The 19,160-nt window shown below is 43.6% G+C and overlaps 1 protein-coding gene across 1 annotated transcript in view; it reads left to right on the plus strand.

Annotated features, from left to right (window-relative positions):
- Positions 1-2,360: 2,360 nt before the first annotated feature.
- PLCB1 (phospholipase C beta 1) overlaps positions 2,361-19,160 on the plus strand; it is a 510,797-nt gene continuing 493,997 nt past the window's right edge. The window contains exon 1 of the mRNA XM_018566842.1: positions 2,361-2,504. Coding sequence (XP_018422344.1) covers positions 2,406-2,504 — 99 coding nt within the window. The 5' untranslated portion in view covers positions 2,361-2,405. The remainder of the gene's footprint in view (positions 2,505-19,160) is intronic.

Consider the following 19,160-nt stretch of genomic DNA (forward strand, 5'->3'; position numbering starts at 1 on the left):
ATCTTACCTTTCAGAGGTTTTGTTAAATCAGACACAATGGCTGATTCCAGGTTTTTCTGAGCCCTTTCACAGTAGTCTGTCCTTATAGAAAGACTTGGGACTGACATTTGAGGATTGTGTTTACCTGATCTGCTTCATTAACATAGAATGGGCAAGCCACCCTAGAATCCTCCCCCCTCATAGCCCCTCATAACATTTCAAAAACATAGAAGCTAGAACATTTTTTTAACCCTTAAAACCCTAATCCAAGTAAAAACAATTTAAACTGCAAGAAACATGTTTTAAATAATTTAGGTTTAGCTTATGCTTTGTAAATGGGAACATGTAACAAATATAAAATAAGTGTTTTCCCAATTTGGCTGCGAAAGTGGAAACACGCTTTAAGCCTGTGATTGGGTGAAATGCGTCAGGAGAAAGGACCTCAAGTGGACCTTGAGTATTACACCAGCGATGACGTTTGACCTGTAATAAATTCTTCCACAGTGCGGCCATATTTCTTTCTTTTTGAATGGCTGTACATTGGAGTAAGGACACGCTCTCATCGCCAAGCACCCAGTTTATCCCTCAGCTGAGCCATGGAGGAGTGGTGCATTCACTGTGTGTCCTCTGAACTCAGAAGTGGTATCTATGTATTTCTCTTATAACAGGTTTCCTTAAGAGAAAGTTAAAGAAGAGCTTACTCTGAAACAGCCAATGCTACCCATCTTTTTCTTTTTTGCAGAACCCGTCGTTGGGTCCGACCATGTCCCCCATTCTGTATGGCTGCTTTATCTTTTTCAGCTTCCCTATATTTCTAGAAGGAGTTTCAGCTCTTTACACATGTTTGAGCTTTTGTTGCTGTCTAAACGCCTTCTCCACCTACCAGCAGTGCTTGAGACATGGTATTGTCAGAGCTGTAGACAGAAAACGTTGCATAGCTGGTGACCCCTTTCCCCTCCCCTCTCTCATTTCAGCAGGCAGGAACTCCCGCTGTCAGCCTGAAGGTATTTATTACATTGATCTGCTGTGGTTTAAAAATAACATTAGCTACTTTTCCCTCTGTATATATGATTGAGGGAGCTGATTGGAGGCCTTGAAACAGTAAATGTGTCTTGATGGACTGAAAGGCCTTTTATACTGTACATACCTAGAAGTTGGATATTGCTTAAAGGGACACTGTCATCTTCACTGTGCAAGGCAAAGTGACAGTGCCCCTGCAAAGCCCTTCCAACCCTCTTATACTCAACTTACAGGTCCTTCCTTCCTCAATACTAGCCACTGCTCCTGGGCATGGGGGACCATGTGACCTGTTTCCCTGTGATGGTGCTGAAAGGGACAGGTCACATGCTCCTCCATACCCAATGGTGCCAGTTAATGTCACCAGCTGTGATGAAGGAAAGAGCAGTTACTGCCAGTCATTTTGAAGTCACCCCTCCAATGATGTCACCCGGGTGAGGGCTGCACCCCCCTTGTGAAACCAATGTTTATGGTAAAAAACTAAAAATAAATATATATTTCCGTAAGTTCTATCCCCATTCCTAATAACGGGACATGTAAGCCGGCAAAAAATTTGTTGGGGTTCTGATTTTTCTTTCTTTTGGGTCTGAACGCCGTTTCATGTTATTATTCAGATCTTTCGGAATTTCGTTTTAGTTTTGGACGGGGTTTTCTGATTGACCAGAAAACAGTGACGTGTGCTTCTGACTGCACTGACCAATGAAAAGCATTTCTCGCTAAGAAACTGACCAATGCGATCAGGTGACTGTGTTGACCAATAAGTGCTCGCTCTTTTTCTAGGAAAAATCAAAATACAGAGTGCAGGGCTGCGCTGCTGTGTACGTAGTACGCTGCGCATAGTGCATGGCGGAAGGAGCGCTGGCCAAAGGTAAGTATAGTGGGGGAGAGAGGGGGCCAGATTGGAGGGGGTAATTCCATTTTCCAAAATTCACCTGAAAAAGTGGAATTACCCTGTAACTCCCGAGTTTCGTGTCACTTTAACGAAGCATAGCTCGCCCTCTGTGTAGTACCGCTCTTCGTCCTGTAGGTGGCGCTATGCAGCAAGTCATAGCAGCCTAATTATAAAGTTGGCTTGCAGTGATTGCAGAGAAGGACACGAGGCGTATGCATATGCATGTGTGTGCTTTCTTGCTCTCATCTGTGTATGCCAAGGGGGGTGTGTGAAGTGCTGAATGGTTCTATGTGGAGGAGTAGGAGGAGGCAGCTGGAGGAGTAGGCAGAGCTGTGAACACAGCGCTGCTGCCGGGTATCTGCACGGCTCAGGCTGTCTGCTGTCAGCTGCGCTTCCATTCTTGCCGGAGCGCTCACACTCCGTCCACCCTGATCAGCATCTGACACCTCCACCGACCTCGGACTGACCGGGATCTGCCTTCTATTCCCTTACCTTCTGGAAGCATAAATGTGTGGACATGGCTGGGGCACAGCCAGGGGTCCATGCTCTGCAGCTCAAACGTGTCTGCGTCTCTGACACCTTGAAGAAAGGATCCAAGTGTATCAAATGGGATGATGTAAGTAGCAATTCTCGGAATTCCGCTCCGTGCATGAGTGATCGGGGCTGACATCTCCTTGCTGGGCATGACAGCATGTGCCCTGTGCCTGCACTGCATGCTCCGCCAGCACTGCCAGCCAGCAAGTGGGTGAACATGGGAGTTTAAAGGGATCGATCAGAACAGAATGAATGGGGCTGCCTTCTGTGACAGCTGGCCATGGTGTCACGTAACTGACAGAAAAGTCAAAGCTTGGCCAGTCTGATTAGCTTCTGCAGCCCTGGAGGTGGGGGATGGTTCAGATGGCAGCCCTGAAAGGGTTAACACTTGAAGGAGAGCCATGTTTTCCTTCACTGTGACTCAAATCAGGATCTAAATATGACACTGTAAGATTTGTACATCTTCCCACATGGAAGCATTGACAAGTAGCTGAGGATGAAGGAAACGTCTGCTTCCTCCTTTCCAGGCAATAGGGAGACCTGGAGCCAAGAGCAGAGAAACCTTAAGGAAGGTCACAATTCGAGGTGTAGTCACCGCTCTGGAGAATTGAGGAATGTCAGGGTACACAATGACAGCTGTCACCTCTTAGACTTAATGATTAGCCAGAAAGAATGCAGTCATCACAATAGATCGCATGCAAGTCAGGCAAGGGCACAGGGATCTTTAAATGGCACTTGGTCACTGCTCCTCCATGCAGCCCTTCTGTACAGAACAAACAGGTGGTTGTTTATACAGTGTGATAGCTGCGCTGGAACAGCCAGCATGGGTGCTCTGTAAAGTTACAACTTTCAGTATCGTTCACGCATTCCTTTATGTTGTATGCACTGCAGGTGATATCATTCCTGACATCTTTAATCATTAGCCACTAGCCCGGGGACACCTCAGGTTATGCATACATGGATGCAGTTTTGCAGTCTTGCGTTTCGATTATCGCCATAGTTGTGTAAACATGTCTTATGTAAATTAATGTGTTCAGTATTAAAGCAGGATGCCCAGCAATTCTTACCTGATGCATGACTTTATCAGCAGGGTTATTGAACCCGTCACCCACTAACAGGTGGAGAGTAGAACGTCCAGGTTTACTTTATCCAAATAGCCCATAGCTGGTGAACAGGAGATTTATTTTAAAGTCTTTTATTTGTAATCTTCACTTCATTGTGTTATGTAAATAAACAGATTTATCAAATCTTAGAAGAGAACCAAAGCAGCAATGTAAATACTTGCATTTATTAGAACACTATACTTGTGTTTAAACTCTTCCTAGCTTTGTAGTACAGAGCATGTTGGTGGTCTAGAAATGTTGTTTGGTTTCTAGATTTAGGATCGGCTTTTAATGCAGTGACAGTTTTCACTAGGTCCAAAACATGCAGTACAAAAGCTGCATCATCGCTACCCATCTCTCATAGCTATGCTCACCTAATTTGACTGTACCCACTAGCTGGGATTTGCAGTTTTTGACATTCAGCACTCATATGCACGTCCATGCTTGTATCTTAGGTGGGTGCACAACTGTAATCTGCTCTGGTACCCTTTCTTCTGCACTAAAAATAATATATATGATGAAAATGTCCAACCCAATCATATATAGATGGATCCAATCATTTGGAAATGGTCAGATCAATCCAACAATAAATGGAGGGATCCTATCATTTGGAAATGATCAGACCAGCCCAAACATACATGGATAAATCTGATCATTTGGAAATGAATGGTCAGACCAACCCAATCATGCATGGAGGGATCTAATCATTTGGAAATGAATGATCAGACCAATCCAACCATACATGGAGGAGTCTATTCATTTGGAATGAATGGTCAGACTAACCCAATCATGCATGGGGATCTAATAATTTAGAAATGAATGATCAGACCCATGCAACCATACAGAGAGTGATCTAATCATTTGTATATGAATGAGCAGACCAACCTCACCATACATAGAGAGGTCTATTTATTTGGAAATGAATGGTCAGACCATCTCAATCATGCATGGAGGGATCTAATCATTTGGAAATGAATGATCAGACCAACCCAACCATACATAGATAGGTCTATTAATTGGGAAATAAATGGTCAGACTGTCCCAATCATGCATGGAGGGATCTAATCATTTGGAAATTAATGATCAGACCAACCCAACCATACATGGAGGGATCTAATCATTTGGAAATTAATGATAAGACACTTGCATGACCTTTCCTATAGCTGATTTGCACATCTGCTACTCAGCAGATGTTGGGTGATCTCATATTTACTGTCTATGAGGCAATAACAGGACAACAGTTTTTCTCCATTCATCTCTACCTACTAACACCAAAGAAAATAAAGTTCCAATCATGTAATAATCCATGATCGGAAGCCGATTAATCGATTATTGAAAAAGTTGACAACTTTTCCAATAATCGATTATAATCGATTATGTCGATTAGTTGTTGCAGCCCTACTCTCATGTATGAAGTGCAAGTGATCAAATCGATAAGAGTACAGCGTCAGTGCTGCAAGGGATTCAGCAGGTTGGAAAGTTTTGTTATGACATTCTATTCTGTTTGGTGTTGGTAGGTAGAGATGAATGGAGAAAACGTGTTGTCTCCTGTTATAGCCTCATAGGAAGTAAATAGAAGATCATCCGATATGCAAATCAGCTATGGGAAAAGTCGTCAAAGCTTACAGTAAGGGGCATATGTGGACCCAAAGGCATTCATTCTACATGTTTATGGGTATCAGCATCCCAGTTATATGTAAAACATGTAAGGGAGGATTAGGGGACTTTCAAGGTACCAAAGGTATATACGGTGTAGATAAAAATTAGTACTGTAACTTTTATTTAAATTGCAGTACCACATGTTGAGTTGCGGTCAATCGCATTGCAGTCGGGAAGTGCGTATGGGGTCCCAGTTTCGCATGTAGCCTCTTGAAAAAATTGTTTGCCCACCCCTGTTATATAATGATCACTTCAGTGAAAGGGTTGTATCTTCCAGAAAGGATCACTTCTATCTGTTAATATTTGTTGGGTTTGGTAATTGACCAAATCCACCATTTGTTGTGGAAAAAGATCATTTTCTATCTAAGGATTGTTTGAATCTGTGATCTGTATGGCCAATTATTCATTGGTTTGACCCCGGCTCTGCAAACCTGCATTCTAAATTCACTTTAAAGAATTTATTTGTGCTGTGTTATGAGTCATTTCTGAATTTCTCTTTTATTTTTTTTATTTTTTTCATATTAAATGTTTATTAAAGATTTTCAAAATATAACAAAAAACACACATACAATACATTAATCATACATTAAGACAATCACATTACATACGATATCTAAGGTAAAAGGGGGGACAAGAGACGCAGGATACAGGGGGGGGGGGTTGGTCCCCTGGTCGGGGCGCTTTTGGAATAAATGAATTTCTCTTTTAAACTGCCAATGTCTTTATTATATGTTTGGATTGGTATGCCATGCTGGTATACTACTGCTCCTATAGACATGACATGACCATCACCTGATTTGGCCATATTCATGGCATACACAATCTTCATGCCTATCTGTGCCCAATGATGCCCTATGGGCATCCTATTGAGGGCCATAAACAGCCCAAAGATAAGCAATGTCTGTTTTTTGAACTTCACTTGATATAATTATCTCATTTCATCTGACCTAAAGTGGGATAGCAAGTACCTCAGGCTGTAGGAACCATCTGTTATCATACAGGGACAATTTCCAGCCTGTTGTAGAATCTCAGTGTAAGCAGACAATTGACTGCAGTTGGTCATATACCTGTGGTACCTCCGGCAACGATTGTGGTGACCCCTGACATTGGTGTTGTAAAGGATGAGATATCTACCCAACGGTCTTCCTAGGGAGATATCTGCCTACATATGACCAACTCACTCAGGGGATACTAAGTATGTAAAGAGATTCAGTATACCCCTTTCCTCAAAGGATAAGGTGGGCGAAATGTAATCAGTGTATGTCATATTAAATATAAATCACTGTTGGATGAAATTTTATTCTGAAATCCAGCTGATGCAGTTTGAAGGTTTCTCCAAGTGATACACTGGCAGAAGTTAAAGATGCACTCTGGCATAAGCAAATATTGTGTACATAGAGTCATGTGTATTTCTACTTGAATCTCGGTGAGCTTTGTATGTTTCTTCCAAATCTGTGCAGTAATCCAGTGTGAAACGTTGCCTCTTTACTGGAGCTTCCTGTTATATAGAGCGTTCACTGCTGATCTGACCTATCTTGTATCCGTCTCCTCCTGTAGTTTACTGCAGGCAGCCTTTAGTGTGGCGGTGGGCAACGCTTTCCCTTCAGCTGTGCTTTAACTACACATCCCAACATGCCTCAGGGAGTCATGCCTGTAACTGTCAGTCTTGCAATGCCTCATTGGACTTGTAGTTCCACAACAGCTAGAGGGCCGGAGTTGCCCACCCCTGCTGTAGTGGGTGGAGCTGTTGGGCCCTGCCTCAGCTCTGCCATTTGTACAGGCTATGTGCAGTAAGGATGGGCATGTTCGCAGCTCCACGTGCCGAGCCAGCCAGCCAGGAAGCTGACAGCGCGCAGCGCCAATCACAGGCACTGGGACATTTCCCGATCTCTGCAGCTGCGGACCAGGAAAATGTCTGAGTACCTGTGATTGGCGCTGCGCGCTGTCAGCTTCCTGGCGGCTCGGCACGTGGCGCTGAGAACATGCCCGAGCCCATCCTTAATGTGAAACACAGTGATCATGTCATGGATTTCTAAAGGCATTTTGCGCACAAAAAATAGATTGATATCTTTTGTGACTATTGAGGATTATATGTATATGAAAGTTCTGTGCCCAGAGGGCAGCTTTAATACTTCCATTTCTTATCTGTTTGTATTTTAGTGTGTACATGGCAAAAGCTTTATTTTCAGTTGTCTGTTTTTAAAATGACTCCTAAAATATGTTACTGACTTCAAAATTGAATTGCACATAATTCCAGCAGCAGGAACTCTTAACGTGTATTTCAGTACTTATAACAGGTGTCATTTAAAATGCTTCTGTGTAGTACAAATATTTTCTAGTTCCAAGTTCAAGACGGTTAGTTGACTTTTCAATGTGTTCATTAGGAGACAGACGACTTTAACAATAGAAGAGTCATGTGATCAGTGCTGGGTGCGCAGCGGTGAGCAGACACTTACTGTGGGTTTATGTAGAAAGCAAATACAATACTGGAACTGAGCAAATACAGAGAAAGGAATAACTGACCCTTATACTTCCACTCCCAGCATGTCATTCCACAACAAAGCTGCCTCTGATATAGACTTGATTCTGTACACTTTTATATCATGTTTCATAATTTGATATCTGACTTGCTACAGAGTCTAAACTAACTATGATTTCCATCATTCATTTTATATAATAATAATAATAATCATCATTATCATCATCATCACAATAATAATCCCCATTTTGCCTTAAAGTGACCCTGTTACTAAGAAACAAAATGAAACAAAGCCAGCCTTTAAAAGAAACGCTTTAAGCAGTGTTTCTCTCCTTGGCGGCCGGGAGCGCCATGGAGAGTTAGGCTGTCTGGAGATCAGTGTCCTTGGTTAGCTGGTAACCAGGGACGCTGATTTCTCTGCAAGTGGCTGGAGCCAGCCGTAAGATCACGGTTGGCTCCACCCAGCTGTCAGAAGCAGGCTGTCGGCCGGCCAATGGCAGGCCGCTCGGCCAGCTTCGGCTTTCAGCGCGGCTCAGCCGAGCCGAGGCATTTGCGTTCGGCTCAACTGAACCGCTCGGCCAAGTTCGGGAGCTGTACGGGCTATAGTGAATAGCCCGTACAGCACCCCTTCGGTTCTACTGAACCGAAGGGGACCTGGGGCCGAAGCTAGCCGAAGGATCGGCCGAAGCTACGGCTAGATCCTTCGGCTGCTTCGTGAATAGACCGCATAGGGTTTGATTGAACATATGATCTATTAGAAAATATTTATTAAAAGGGATCATTAATTGATCAGTATTACGATCTGTTGTCTGACACATGATTCGTTTAATCAATTAGAAGCGATGGACAATATTCCCCCACGGCTAAATAACTTTCCAGCAATGACATCGATTGAAAGCACACTAAATCGATTGAATGCAGGATCGCTTTTCATTCAATTCAGTCATTTATTCATCAGTCGTATGGAATGATGGATTGAATGATCATATCGATACGTTTGTGGCCAACTTTACACGCTACACTTTGCTGAAAGCCTACTTTTATCATAAACTGTCAGTTATACATTGTGGGCCCTTTCACACCTATACAGACGTGTTGAAGCACACTTAAGAACACGCACACATTGGTGTGAATTGTCTGTAGAACATAGATGTGAACCGGCCACATAGGGAAGAATGAGATTGCCGCTGGCTTTTCACGCCGTACCATTGATGTGTTTAGCAGCAGGAAAACAGACAAGTGTGACTAGGTCCCTACACACATACAAACTAGCACATGGGGACCCATTCTGGTTTCGTTTGGCCTGATTTGGTACAGACTTGGGCATGTAAAGTGATTGCCATATCTGAGAGATATAGGTGATAAACTGCATATCTGCATATACTGTACATACCAGTGCACTCTTCATACATACACATCTTCTATCCTGCCCATTTTCATGCAGTGCCCTAGAGTCTAGTGGCCCGTATTGACAGGCTTTGGGCTTGTGTTGATGGCATCAGTTTGACATCATATTGTATTTGATTATTGATTGAGGTGAACATTATTTATTGGGATTAGTATTGGAATAATGTAATTTTATTATACACTGTATTTTTGGCAAGCTATTATGTATATCAATGCTTACATTGTTTTTAGTTATTCAATTATATTAGAATGCGCTGATTACTGTATGTGTAATAGATAATCTGCGGTTTTTTACCGCGAGTATCAGATTATATTGACCATGGTTTCGAGGTTTTCAATTGAATGCGCTAATTACTGTGCTTATGATAGCTTATGACGGTTTATACTGAGGATATGGGACTAAATTGTTTACACCGTTGCCTATACAATAGGATCAGATAAGAATGATAGTGAACGTCAGATGCTCCATACCCCTGACAAAGTCAAGCTGGACGTAACACGCGTAGGGTGGAGCTATCTGACGGTGAAAAAAACACAGGTGAATGCGCATAGAGGAAGGAATCTCTGTTATATATCTTTGTTGAATCTGTTATTCTGGAATTAGAATCTATAATAAAGATGCAGTTTATTCTATACGGCCTGCACTATGGTGTCTATCCTCCTTTTTCTGAGTTCGGCTCCTAGGAAGATCCTGGACAAAATGGGAGAGAGATTGTTTGAAGTCATGGGCCCACAGTTACATTCGGCGGAATCCCTCCCGCTTATGAAAGGGATACTACGTATTGAAGGCCTTATTGAAAGGTGAGGCTTCTACCATACGGGCTGATTACACCAAGGGGGGTAGAGGAACCACGAGTGTACTTTTTTTTGCTGTGATACACTGGATTAGTATAGACTGTGCTTATGTGTTTGCTGATTTCCCAATTTACTCACGGAAGCTATGAGCTACTATTATGGACAGTGTAAAGTTTGATGCGGATCAGCTGTAGAACTCTTCCTGATGTTCATTTAACTACACACATTGTTTATATTTGATTTATCACTTGTGGAGATGGTCACATATACTTCATTGTTTATGTGCTTTTTCCAAGTTTGGGGAATATATTAGTCACTATTAAATGTTTTGAATTATGAGATTTGTTTAGATATTATCTTTTTAAATTGTTAGCTCGGCACTTCATTTAATGTATCAGTTTGACATCAGTTTGAGACACTTTTGCGTCATCCAGAATTCATTGAAAAAGTGCATATGGCCTGTACTTGACCTGCATCTGACCTGAATTTGACTTGTTTCAGGATTTGTGTCATAGATCTTTTGTAGTTAATTAGTAGTTTCAGAATCTTCTGAGATCATTCAGGATTCAATGACAGGCACATTTGACCTGCTTCTGACCTGTATTACAAAGTGGATCATTACGCCTTTCACTAAAAGTCACAACAGCATTCTGCTCTGCGTGCTCATATGAAATCTTCTTACATTTATTAGTTAAAGAGGAGCTGTGGCCACTATGAAGAATGGGGAGGAAAAGAAAAATAAGGTATGCAAAGAATAAAAAGCAGGCAATAATTACCTGTTTGTAGATTGCCATTACTAAACATTTCTAAAGGTGCCTTATTTGACATTTTAAACATATGGGTAGAGTTCTTCCGTAAGCAAACTAAAGCCCTTTGACACAGACCATTAAAGTGGACATTTACCCCCTTTCACAAAAATTCACATCAACATGCAGCTCTGCCTGTTAAAAATTAAATGTGAAATCGTCCTCTAGTGATAGGAAAAATTTAATATTTGACTGGGTTCCCACTTCCTGGTCTTTTTAGGCTCTGGTGACCTAGCCAGGGCCTCACAGATGGCCCCTGGGAAGGCTATATCACCAATGCCTTCCAGGGAGATTTAACTAATGAGTCCTAACTGCGAAATGTCTTTTTTTTTTTTTTAAATGGTGGCATGAGTTTTTGACTGGGGGGGCACAAAGCAATGTGAGGATTCGCTTCAAATGGTAGCACATTCAGTACACTGCCACTCACTTTTCACTTTGTAAGGGCTTCTTTGCCCACTTTTATTAACGCTCAATTCAAAAGAAAAGTCCATACCGGTGTTCCCTCGCAGGGGTTCTCAAACATAAAGAACTGTTTTCGGTCAACAACAGTTTTCAGTCTCACCGACTTCAAGTTGGTCCTTTAACCTAAACGTCCACTGGCCACACAGGCGGATTGCCACACAGGCTGCTGTTTTGCCACACAGGCAGAATCCCACATAGGCTGTTTCTTTGCCACACAGGCAGAATCCCACATAGGCTGTTTCTTTGCCACACAGGCAGATTGCCACATGGGCTGTTTCTTTGCCACACAGGCGGATTGCCCGACACAGGCTGTCTGCTCCCCAGTCCACCAGACACACAGTCTGGTTCTCGGGTGGGGCCCTTCTCTTAGGCTGGGCACACACCTTACAACCATCGCAAGACTTCTGTCTTGCGATGGTTGTAAGGTACTTAAAAAAACGTACGATCTGCCTATGTTGCATAGGCAGATCGTACTTGCGATGATCGCAAGCCACGCCCCCTGAGGGGCGGGCTTCCGATGACCGCAATGCCGAACGGGCAGTGTGCGCTTGCGCACACCGGCCCGTACGGCTGTTATCGTACGGACATGCCACAAACCCACCGAACATCGTACGATGCTCGGCGGGTTTTCAAACATGTCCGTAAGTTTAAAGTCATGCGACCTTACAGTAGTAGAGGTCGCACGGCTTCCACACACCTTACGATCATCGTACGATCGCGGGATTTCCCGCGATTATCGTACGATAATCGTAAGGTGTGTGGGGACCCTTAGGAGGTTGGGACTTCTTGTAGAGGCCCTAACAAGCCAGCTAGCTGCAGCTGGGCTTGTTACCTTCGAGCCTCCAGCCCTCTCAGCACTTTCCCCTAGGGGAAGAACTTCATTAGTACACCTGAACACAGACATACCCACCTACCTGCTGCCACAGCAATTAGACTGAGGAAACCATATGAGGAGGAGGCAGGTAAGCACTACAAACTTTATTAGTTTTAGTTAGGAGAATGTATTTAGATCAGGAGCGGGCAACTCCGGCCCTCCAGCTGTGCTTTAACTACAAATCCCAACATGCCTCTGTCTGTGGGAGTCATGCCTGTAACTGTCAGTCTTGCAATGCCTCATGGGACTTGTAGTCCCACATCAGCTGGAGGAGTGGAGTTGCCCATCCTAATTTAGGTAGTCAGGTTTATTAAGTGGGGGTGGTGGGGAGGTCCACTTTAAATATGGGTTTTGCATTTCATAGATCTGTCCATATCAAACAGTCTTTTGTGCCATTGAAGATACATTTTAGCCCAGCCATGCAGCACCAGATAACGACTTATCAGATGGAACAAAAGACCTTTGCTCAGTCTGGCTACTATACAAGACCAGGGGTTCAAATTCCTAGGCCAATAAATCCCATTGTAATCATTGTTTTGCTAAACAGTTTACACAGAGATTGTCATGGGCGCTTAAAAATGTTTCTGGCCAGCGTCAAGGAGATTTTGTCTAAAGCCAGCTTTTAGTAAACTTAGTCTGCCATTCAAATTTACACTTAATTGGATCAGTAGGATGTATGCCAGCATGGGCAAATCACAAAAAGTATTTTTTTCTGCCATGAAAAAATCACTGCATCCTTACTCTCCTGTGTGACCTAACACCCGAAGGAGCCTAAATCACATGATCTTTAGCTACTGGGAACATTGTGGGAGTTTCATTGGAGGTTGCAGACAAAGTTTAAAGTAGGTATATCTTGTTTGGTCGATGTGCAATGGGATAAGAGAACCAACTCAGAAATAGGCTCATTATAAACATTGAGCAAATATAGCACCCCCCCACAGTGGCAAAGCTAGACATTTCGTCATCCGAGGCAAAGACTCAGAGTTGCTCCCCACCCCCATACTTCTGGGCTCTCTTCTTATGTCATGTCGGTACCCCTCCTGATCCACCGCAGAGGTGAGGCTTCAAATCATTCTCCAGTGCTGCTTTGTTAATTAAAGAGCCACTTCTGGGCTCCCTTCTATTTTCCCACCAGTGTCCCTTCTAATCTGTTATGGAGGAGAGACTTGAATGAAGTGATTTCAAGCCTCACCTCCATGGTGGATCAGGAGGGGCACTGCCGTACCACAAGGAGAGCACAGAAACGGGTCTAAAGATAATGATCCGCCACGGAGGTAAGGCTTAAAATCGCTTCATTCAAACCTCTCCTCTGTGGCACAGCTGGGCCTTTCTGAATGCAGCAGAGCAGAAGAAAGGCTTGAAATAGCCTCATGAAGTGTCGCTCATAAAGTGTCGCTCATAAAGTACTCTGCTGATCGCTATACATGGAACTATACACATGGTGTAGATGACACTCAGAATACAGTTCAGTAGCAAGGAACGTAGAGCTCAGTAGTAAAGAATGCAGCACATGGTAGTAAAGAATGCAAAACACAGTAGTAAAGAACACAGAGTGCGGTAGTAAAGAACGCAGAGCATGGTTAGGAAAGAACACAATGCACGGTAGTAAAGAGCGCAAAGCGTGGTAGTAAAGACACAGCGCACTGTAGTAAAGAATGCAGAGCACAGTATTAAAGAACACATAGCATAGTAGTAAAAAATGTATAGTCTGGTAGTAAAGACCGCAGAGCACAGTATTAAAGAACGCACAGTTTGGTAGTAAAGAACACAGCGCACGGTAGTAAAGAAAACAAAGCACGGTACTAAAGAACGCAGATCACGATAATAAAGAACGAAAAGCACGATAATAAAGAACGAAGAGCACAGTAATAAAGAACAAAGAGCACAGTAATAAAGAACGCAGAACACGGTGCTAAAGAACGCAGAGCATGGTACTATCGAATGCAGAGCATGGTACTAAAGAATGCAGAGCTGGGTTATAAGGAACGCAGAACACGGTAATAAAGAACAAAGAGCACGGTAATAAAGAACGCAGAACACTGCTAAAGAACGCAGAGCTGGGTAATAAAGAACGCACAGCATTGTACTAAAGAATGCAGAGCAGGGTAATAAAGAACGCAGAGCACGGTAAGAAAGAATGCAGAGCATGGTACTAAGAAATGCAGAGCATGGTTCTAAAGAACGCAGAGCATGGTACTAAAGAAAGCGGAGCACAATAATAAAAAAATGCAGAGCATGGTACTAAAGAACGCAGAGAATGGTAATAAAGAAAGCAGACCATGGTACTAAAGAACGCAGAGAATGGTAATAAAACACGCAGGGCGCGGTACTAAAAAACGCAGAGAATGGTAATAAAGAACACAGTACTGTTCTATTACAATGCTTCTGCACAACACTGGGCACCTGGAACATTATATAAAGACAAAATCAATACAGTTTTCAGCTGAACAATATTTATTTCTATAAAGATTGTTTTTCTCTCCTGTGTCATTCTGTCTTTTATTTAAATACAATTTACTGTTAAATATATTTCACTTACCACCTTGAGGTAGTCACAGGCCACTGTCCATCCCTGGGGGGTTCACCTTCGGGGGGAGGGAGGATCCACAAACTCCCTGTGCCCCAGCCCTTAAAGGAGAAGTATGAGGTGAGTGCTTTCCACTCACCTCATAGTTCTAGCCGACCTGTGACAATGAGACTGTCACAGGTCGGCTCAGTAGATCGGGAGGTGAGCGAACACATACCGGCGTTCGCTCACCTCTCGATCCTGTCACGGCTCTCTGCCGTATACTATAATGTGATATCCTTTGTGTGATAGAAGTGTATGATGGAAGTGAGGAATATTTCTCTCCAGAACTTGGCTTTGTCACGTCGTACATAACTGCCAACATTTGAATACAATTTTCTGACACGCTTTGCTGCTGGCAGGTGTGTTTCTTCATGTCATGCTTGGCTCGCTCTCCATTGGCAGGCTTCCAACATGCGGTGACTAATACCGACCGGAGAGTTCTAAGGAATTTCAGACGTACACTGGCCCAGCTTCTGATGTCAGCTTCTGTGGTGGGAAGGATTGAGGCCACTAAAGCTCCACAGCCCAATGGACGGCTTTTAAAACCAATACAATAATTAATAGCATATTGATCCTAGATCAATAGTTACATGGATTGAAAGGGTTGTAGAAGGGAGATCTTAGGCTTCACTCAAGCACAAGTCGTTTTCATTAGCATGTAGGATCTTGGTAAATGGGGGTAGCAAATATGTGGTGGGGGGTTTGGGCTGTATTTCTTTTGTTTGTACTTCAAATTATTTATAAGGCAGTAAATGTGGCATCCACTATTCACTGCAGGTGAATCTTCTTTGTACATGTAGTTAAATTTACAGTGAGTTATTCACCTCTAGTGAATATTTACATAGGTTGAAAAAAGACACCAGTCCCATTGAGTTCAACCAATAAAGAGAAAACAAGATGAGTAAATATATAGAAAACCTCCATAAACAGAACCCTATACCCACAATTGATCCAGAGGAAGGCGAAGTAAATCACCATAAAGCATGGTCCAATTTGCTCCAATAGTGGAAACAAATCCCTACTGATCCCCCAAGGCTACCGGATATTCCCTTGACCAACAGTCTCTGGTGTTCACTGGCATTCACTGCTTTATAACATGCCCCATAGTGTATGTCCAGCCAAGGATTAAAACCCCCATCAGGTTTTACTGCTATCTGATATTTCTTCTCAGTTCCTGCCCTGGTGACAACAGTTTTACCAGTCAGGAAGTGACTGGAAATCTCCAACAGCAGCACAGACACAGACAGAAAAATATATACACAGTGTATGTAGTTTTGAATATTGACCTTGGAATGGGGACTGATGCCCTGTGAATCTGTGGGCAGGACGTACCTTATTGTCCAATGGATTGAGAAGTTGGGGAAAGGTGATGAGGAAAACAGGAAAGGGGGCTGGGTATGACTTGGTTCTGCAAGAACAATTGTAAATTATTGGGGTCCCGTCCTCCTCCGCTGCCCGACTGGCACTTCCGGGTCCTGGCTACCTCCGCGCCTAACTGGCACTTCGGGACCGGCTTCCTCCGTCACCCGATCAGAGCTGCGGGGATCTGGACCCGCCCCCTCCTGCTGCTCCTCCTCCTCGCCTCCTCCACCTGGATTTTTGCCGTCCCCCTTTGCCTCACGCAGATACCTTACTGGTAAGAGGTAGCAGAGATGGGGAAGGTTGAAGTAGGTTTGGAAGGAGATGAGTGCAGGAATAAAATAAATAAATAATAATAATAAAAAAAGCTAATTGGTTAGCAAGCTAAAGCTATGTAACTAAAGCTATGTAACTAAAACATTAGTTAAAATGTAGCTCCGGCTTTACAGTACAAACAATTTTTAAATTCCCAACCTCTGTTGAAAAAAAATGGAAACTTTTGCTATGCTACTCACCTCCTCAAAGCTGTCCCTGCAGAAAATCCAATATCAGCTGCTTCAGTTTGGGATGAATGGCACCCAGCCTCACTTAGGCCAGAAGTCAGCACACAGGCAGTCATGGCCCCAAAGACATGTCCGATTTGTAATATATCATTTTGATTATTTGAAATATTAAAATAATTACCATGACAATGGGACATGCTTTTATATAGACCAGTGTGTCCCAACCAGGATGCTGCGACACTGCCATGGCTAAATGAAATAACAATGTCCAAAGTGTCAATTTCAAAGAATGTGGATCGAGCACAGCGTCCTTTCTACCCTCCCCTGCCCACTTGCTGGGAATCAAGAAGGTGCCTTGAGGGATACCTGCATGCTCCCTAGAAACCAATGACATTGTACAATGCTGTCGGGCGGTCTGCACTTTGCTGCCTTTTCCCTGGTCCTGCAGAGCAAGCTACTACCTTGTGAAAGCCACCTGACAGCATTGTAGCAACCGATGACATCATTTAATGGACACTTTGGGCACTGAGACTTTGGGGCCACACATTGTGTATGTTGTTCCCTTCACATTTAGGGCACATTCACACCAGTGCGGTTCGATTAATGCATGCTACCACGTACCGCACCTACCATGTGTTACAGTAAGAAAGGTGTGTTGCATTGCCATTCAATTGAAGGATGCCCCGAGCGCACCTCTGGCCGCAATCCGCTCTTCCGAGCTGCAATGTGTGGTACTGCAATACTGTGCATCGCAGTGTGGCGGGGTTGAAAAATTTAGTGCATGTATGTGACGCGCTTGCAGTGACATTACTTTTTTTTTTCTTTTTTTTCTAAGAGCCCGTGGAACGTGCATCGAAAACGAATCCCCTGTGAACAAAAAAAGTGAACCGTGAAATCACAGCACACAAAAACGTGCACAAGGGTGCTTGGCCCTTCAATAAAGAAGGGGCCTCTATTTCCCGACCCCCCGGGGCGCAAGGCTCCTGAAAGGGTTGAGATACTATGGTCCACCTACCCGAAGGCAGGCGGACCCCGATCCTTTGGACACTGCTGAAACAGGTCCCACATAGTACTAGGTAGGGGGCTCTCCCAAAGAGAGACCCCCTAGGTGGGAGGAGACAGAGAACCCTATATTAGGGCACAGAATCTCCTCCACAGCATCGGGAAAAGGCCCCGAAGGAACCTGCACCCTAAGCAATCTGTGGGTCAAATTTTCAAAAATAAAAAGTGTCAATCGTGCATGAAGTGCAATGAATAAATAAAGATTGCCAGTGCACCACGCTGACAGGCCCTAGCGGCCGGAGTGCAAAAATATTGCCCCAGACTAGCCATAAGGCCTGTCCAAGAGGCGCTGTGCAAAGCAAATGCAATATTGTCGTGGCCATGTGTTCAGTGAGTCACAGTGGGGTCCCACACCCTAGTGACTTTCTGAGCACCATTGGGGACGCCACCCCCAGGGGACACAGCACCACAACCTCCCAACCCTCCAGCCAGACCCAGTGATTCTCCGCTCACATCAGAAGGTAGTGCCTTCAGGGGCCCACCCCCCTGTCTAGGGTAGTGACATTACTTTTTAATGTCGCCCCAAATGCAGCCGGTAAAATGCACAGCTTTGCCTGCGCATTAATTGTGTACAAACGTGTGGTCAACAAACGCGTGAGGCTCACAGCTAAAAATGCTGCATGAGCTTCGTTGAAGCATGTGTCGCATGTGCGGCAGCCTATCTAAATGAATGGGCTGATGTGCAGCAAATACAGCAAAACACGCAGAAACATGATGCGTGGTAATGCAATGCGAACGTTGGCCTTTAAGATTTTGTGTAGTTTAAAATTGTGCTGTGACTCAATAGAGGTTGAGAAACACTAATATAGACAGTGTAAAAAAGTGAGTGTAGGAAATAATCCCTGTAGATGTAACAAATAGTGCTATTAAATGTAGCGGATCAGACGACTGTGAAAAGTAGACTTTTCCTTGGGATTCCTTTGTTGCCTGTTGTCAGTGATTAATGATCAGCCATTTGGCGGACAGTGACCTTGTGTTTGAACAACTTCAGCTTTTTTTATTCTCAGGAAAGTTTAGCAGTCAGTAAGAAGCTTTATCAGAAATCATAGTGTGTGCTTCCTTACGTGGTACTACTAATGTAATGGATGCGTTATGAATCCTGATTGAACTGTACAGTACAAAACTCTCTAAAAAGAAAAATCATTACTTATTTAGTTGTAGCAAAACTCTCTGCAAGAAAACGTCATTTCTAAATCTGATATATCTAATTCCTTCACATTATTCAAGTCTGTGAAGTTTTGATGTCTGGGGTCTCCAGACATACAGATAAATACACAGATGAAATATATATACGGATCAGGCATAACATTATGACCCCCTGCCTAATATTGAGTAGGTCCCCCTTTTCCTGATCCGACGAGGCATGGATTCCACTAGACCTCTAGGTATGCTGTGGTATCTGGCACCAAGCCGTCAGTAGCAAATCCTTTAAGTCCTGTAAGTTGTGAGGTTGGGGTTCCATGGATCGGACTTGTTTTTCCAGCTACTCCCACGGATGCTCGATTGGATTGAGATCTAGGGAATTTGGCGGCCAAGTCAACATCTCAAACTCATAATTGTGTTCCTCAAACCATTCTCGAACCATCTTTGCAGTGTTGCAGGGCACACTATCCTACTGAAAGAGGCCAGTGCCATCAGGGAATACCATGTCTAAGAAAGG

Source organism: Nanorana parkeri, unplaced genomic scaffold (genome assembly GCF_000935625.1).
Source record: "Nanorana parkeri isolate BGI_ZX_2015 unplaced genomic scaffold, ASM93562v1 scaffold28, whole genome shotgun sequence".
Lineage (NCBI taxonomy): Eukaryota > Metazoa > Chordata > Amphibia > Anura > Dicroglossidae > Nanorana > Nanorana parkeri.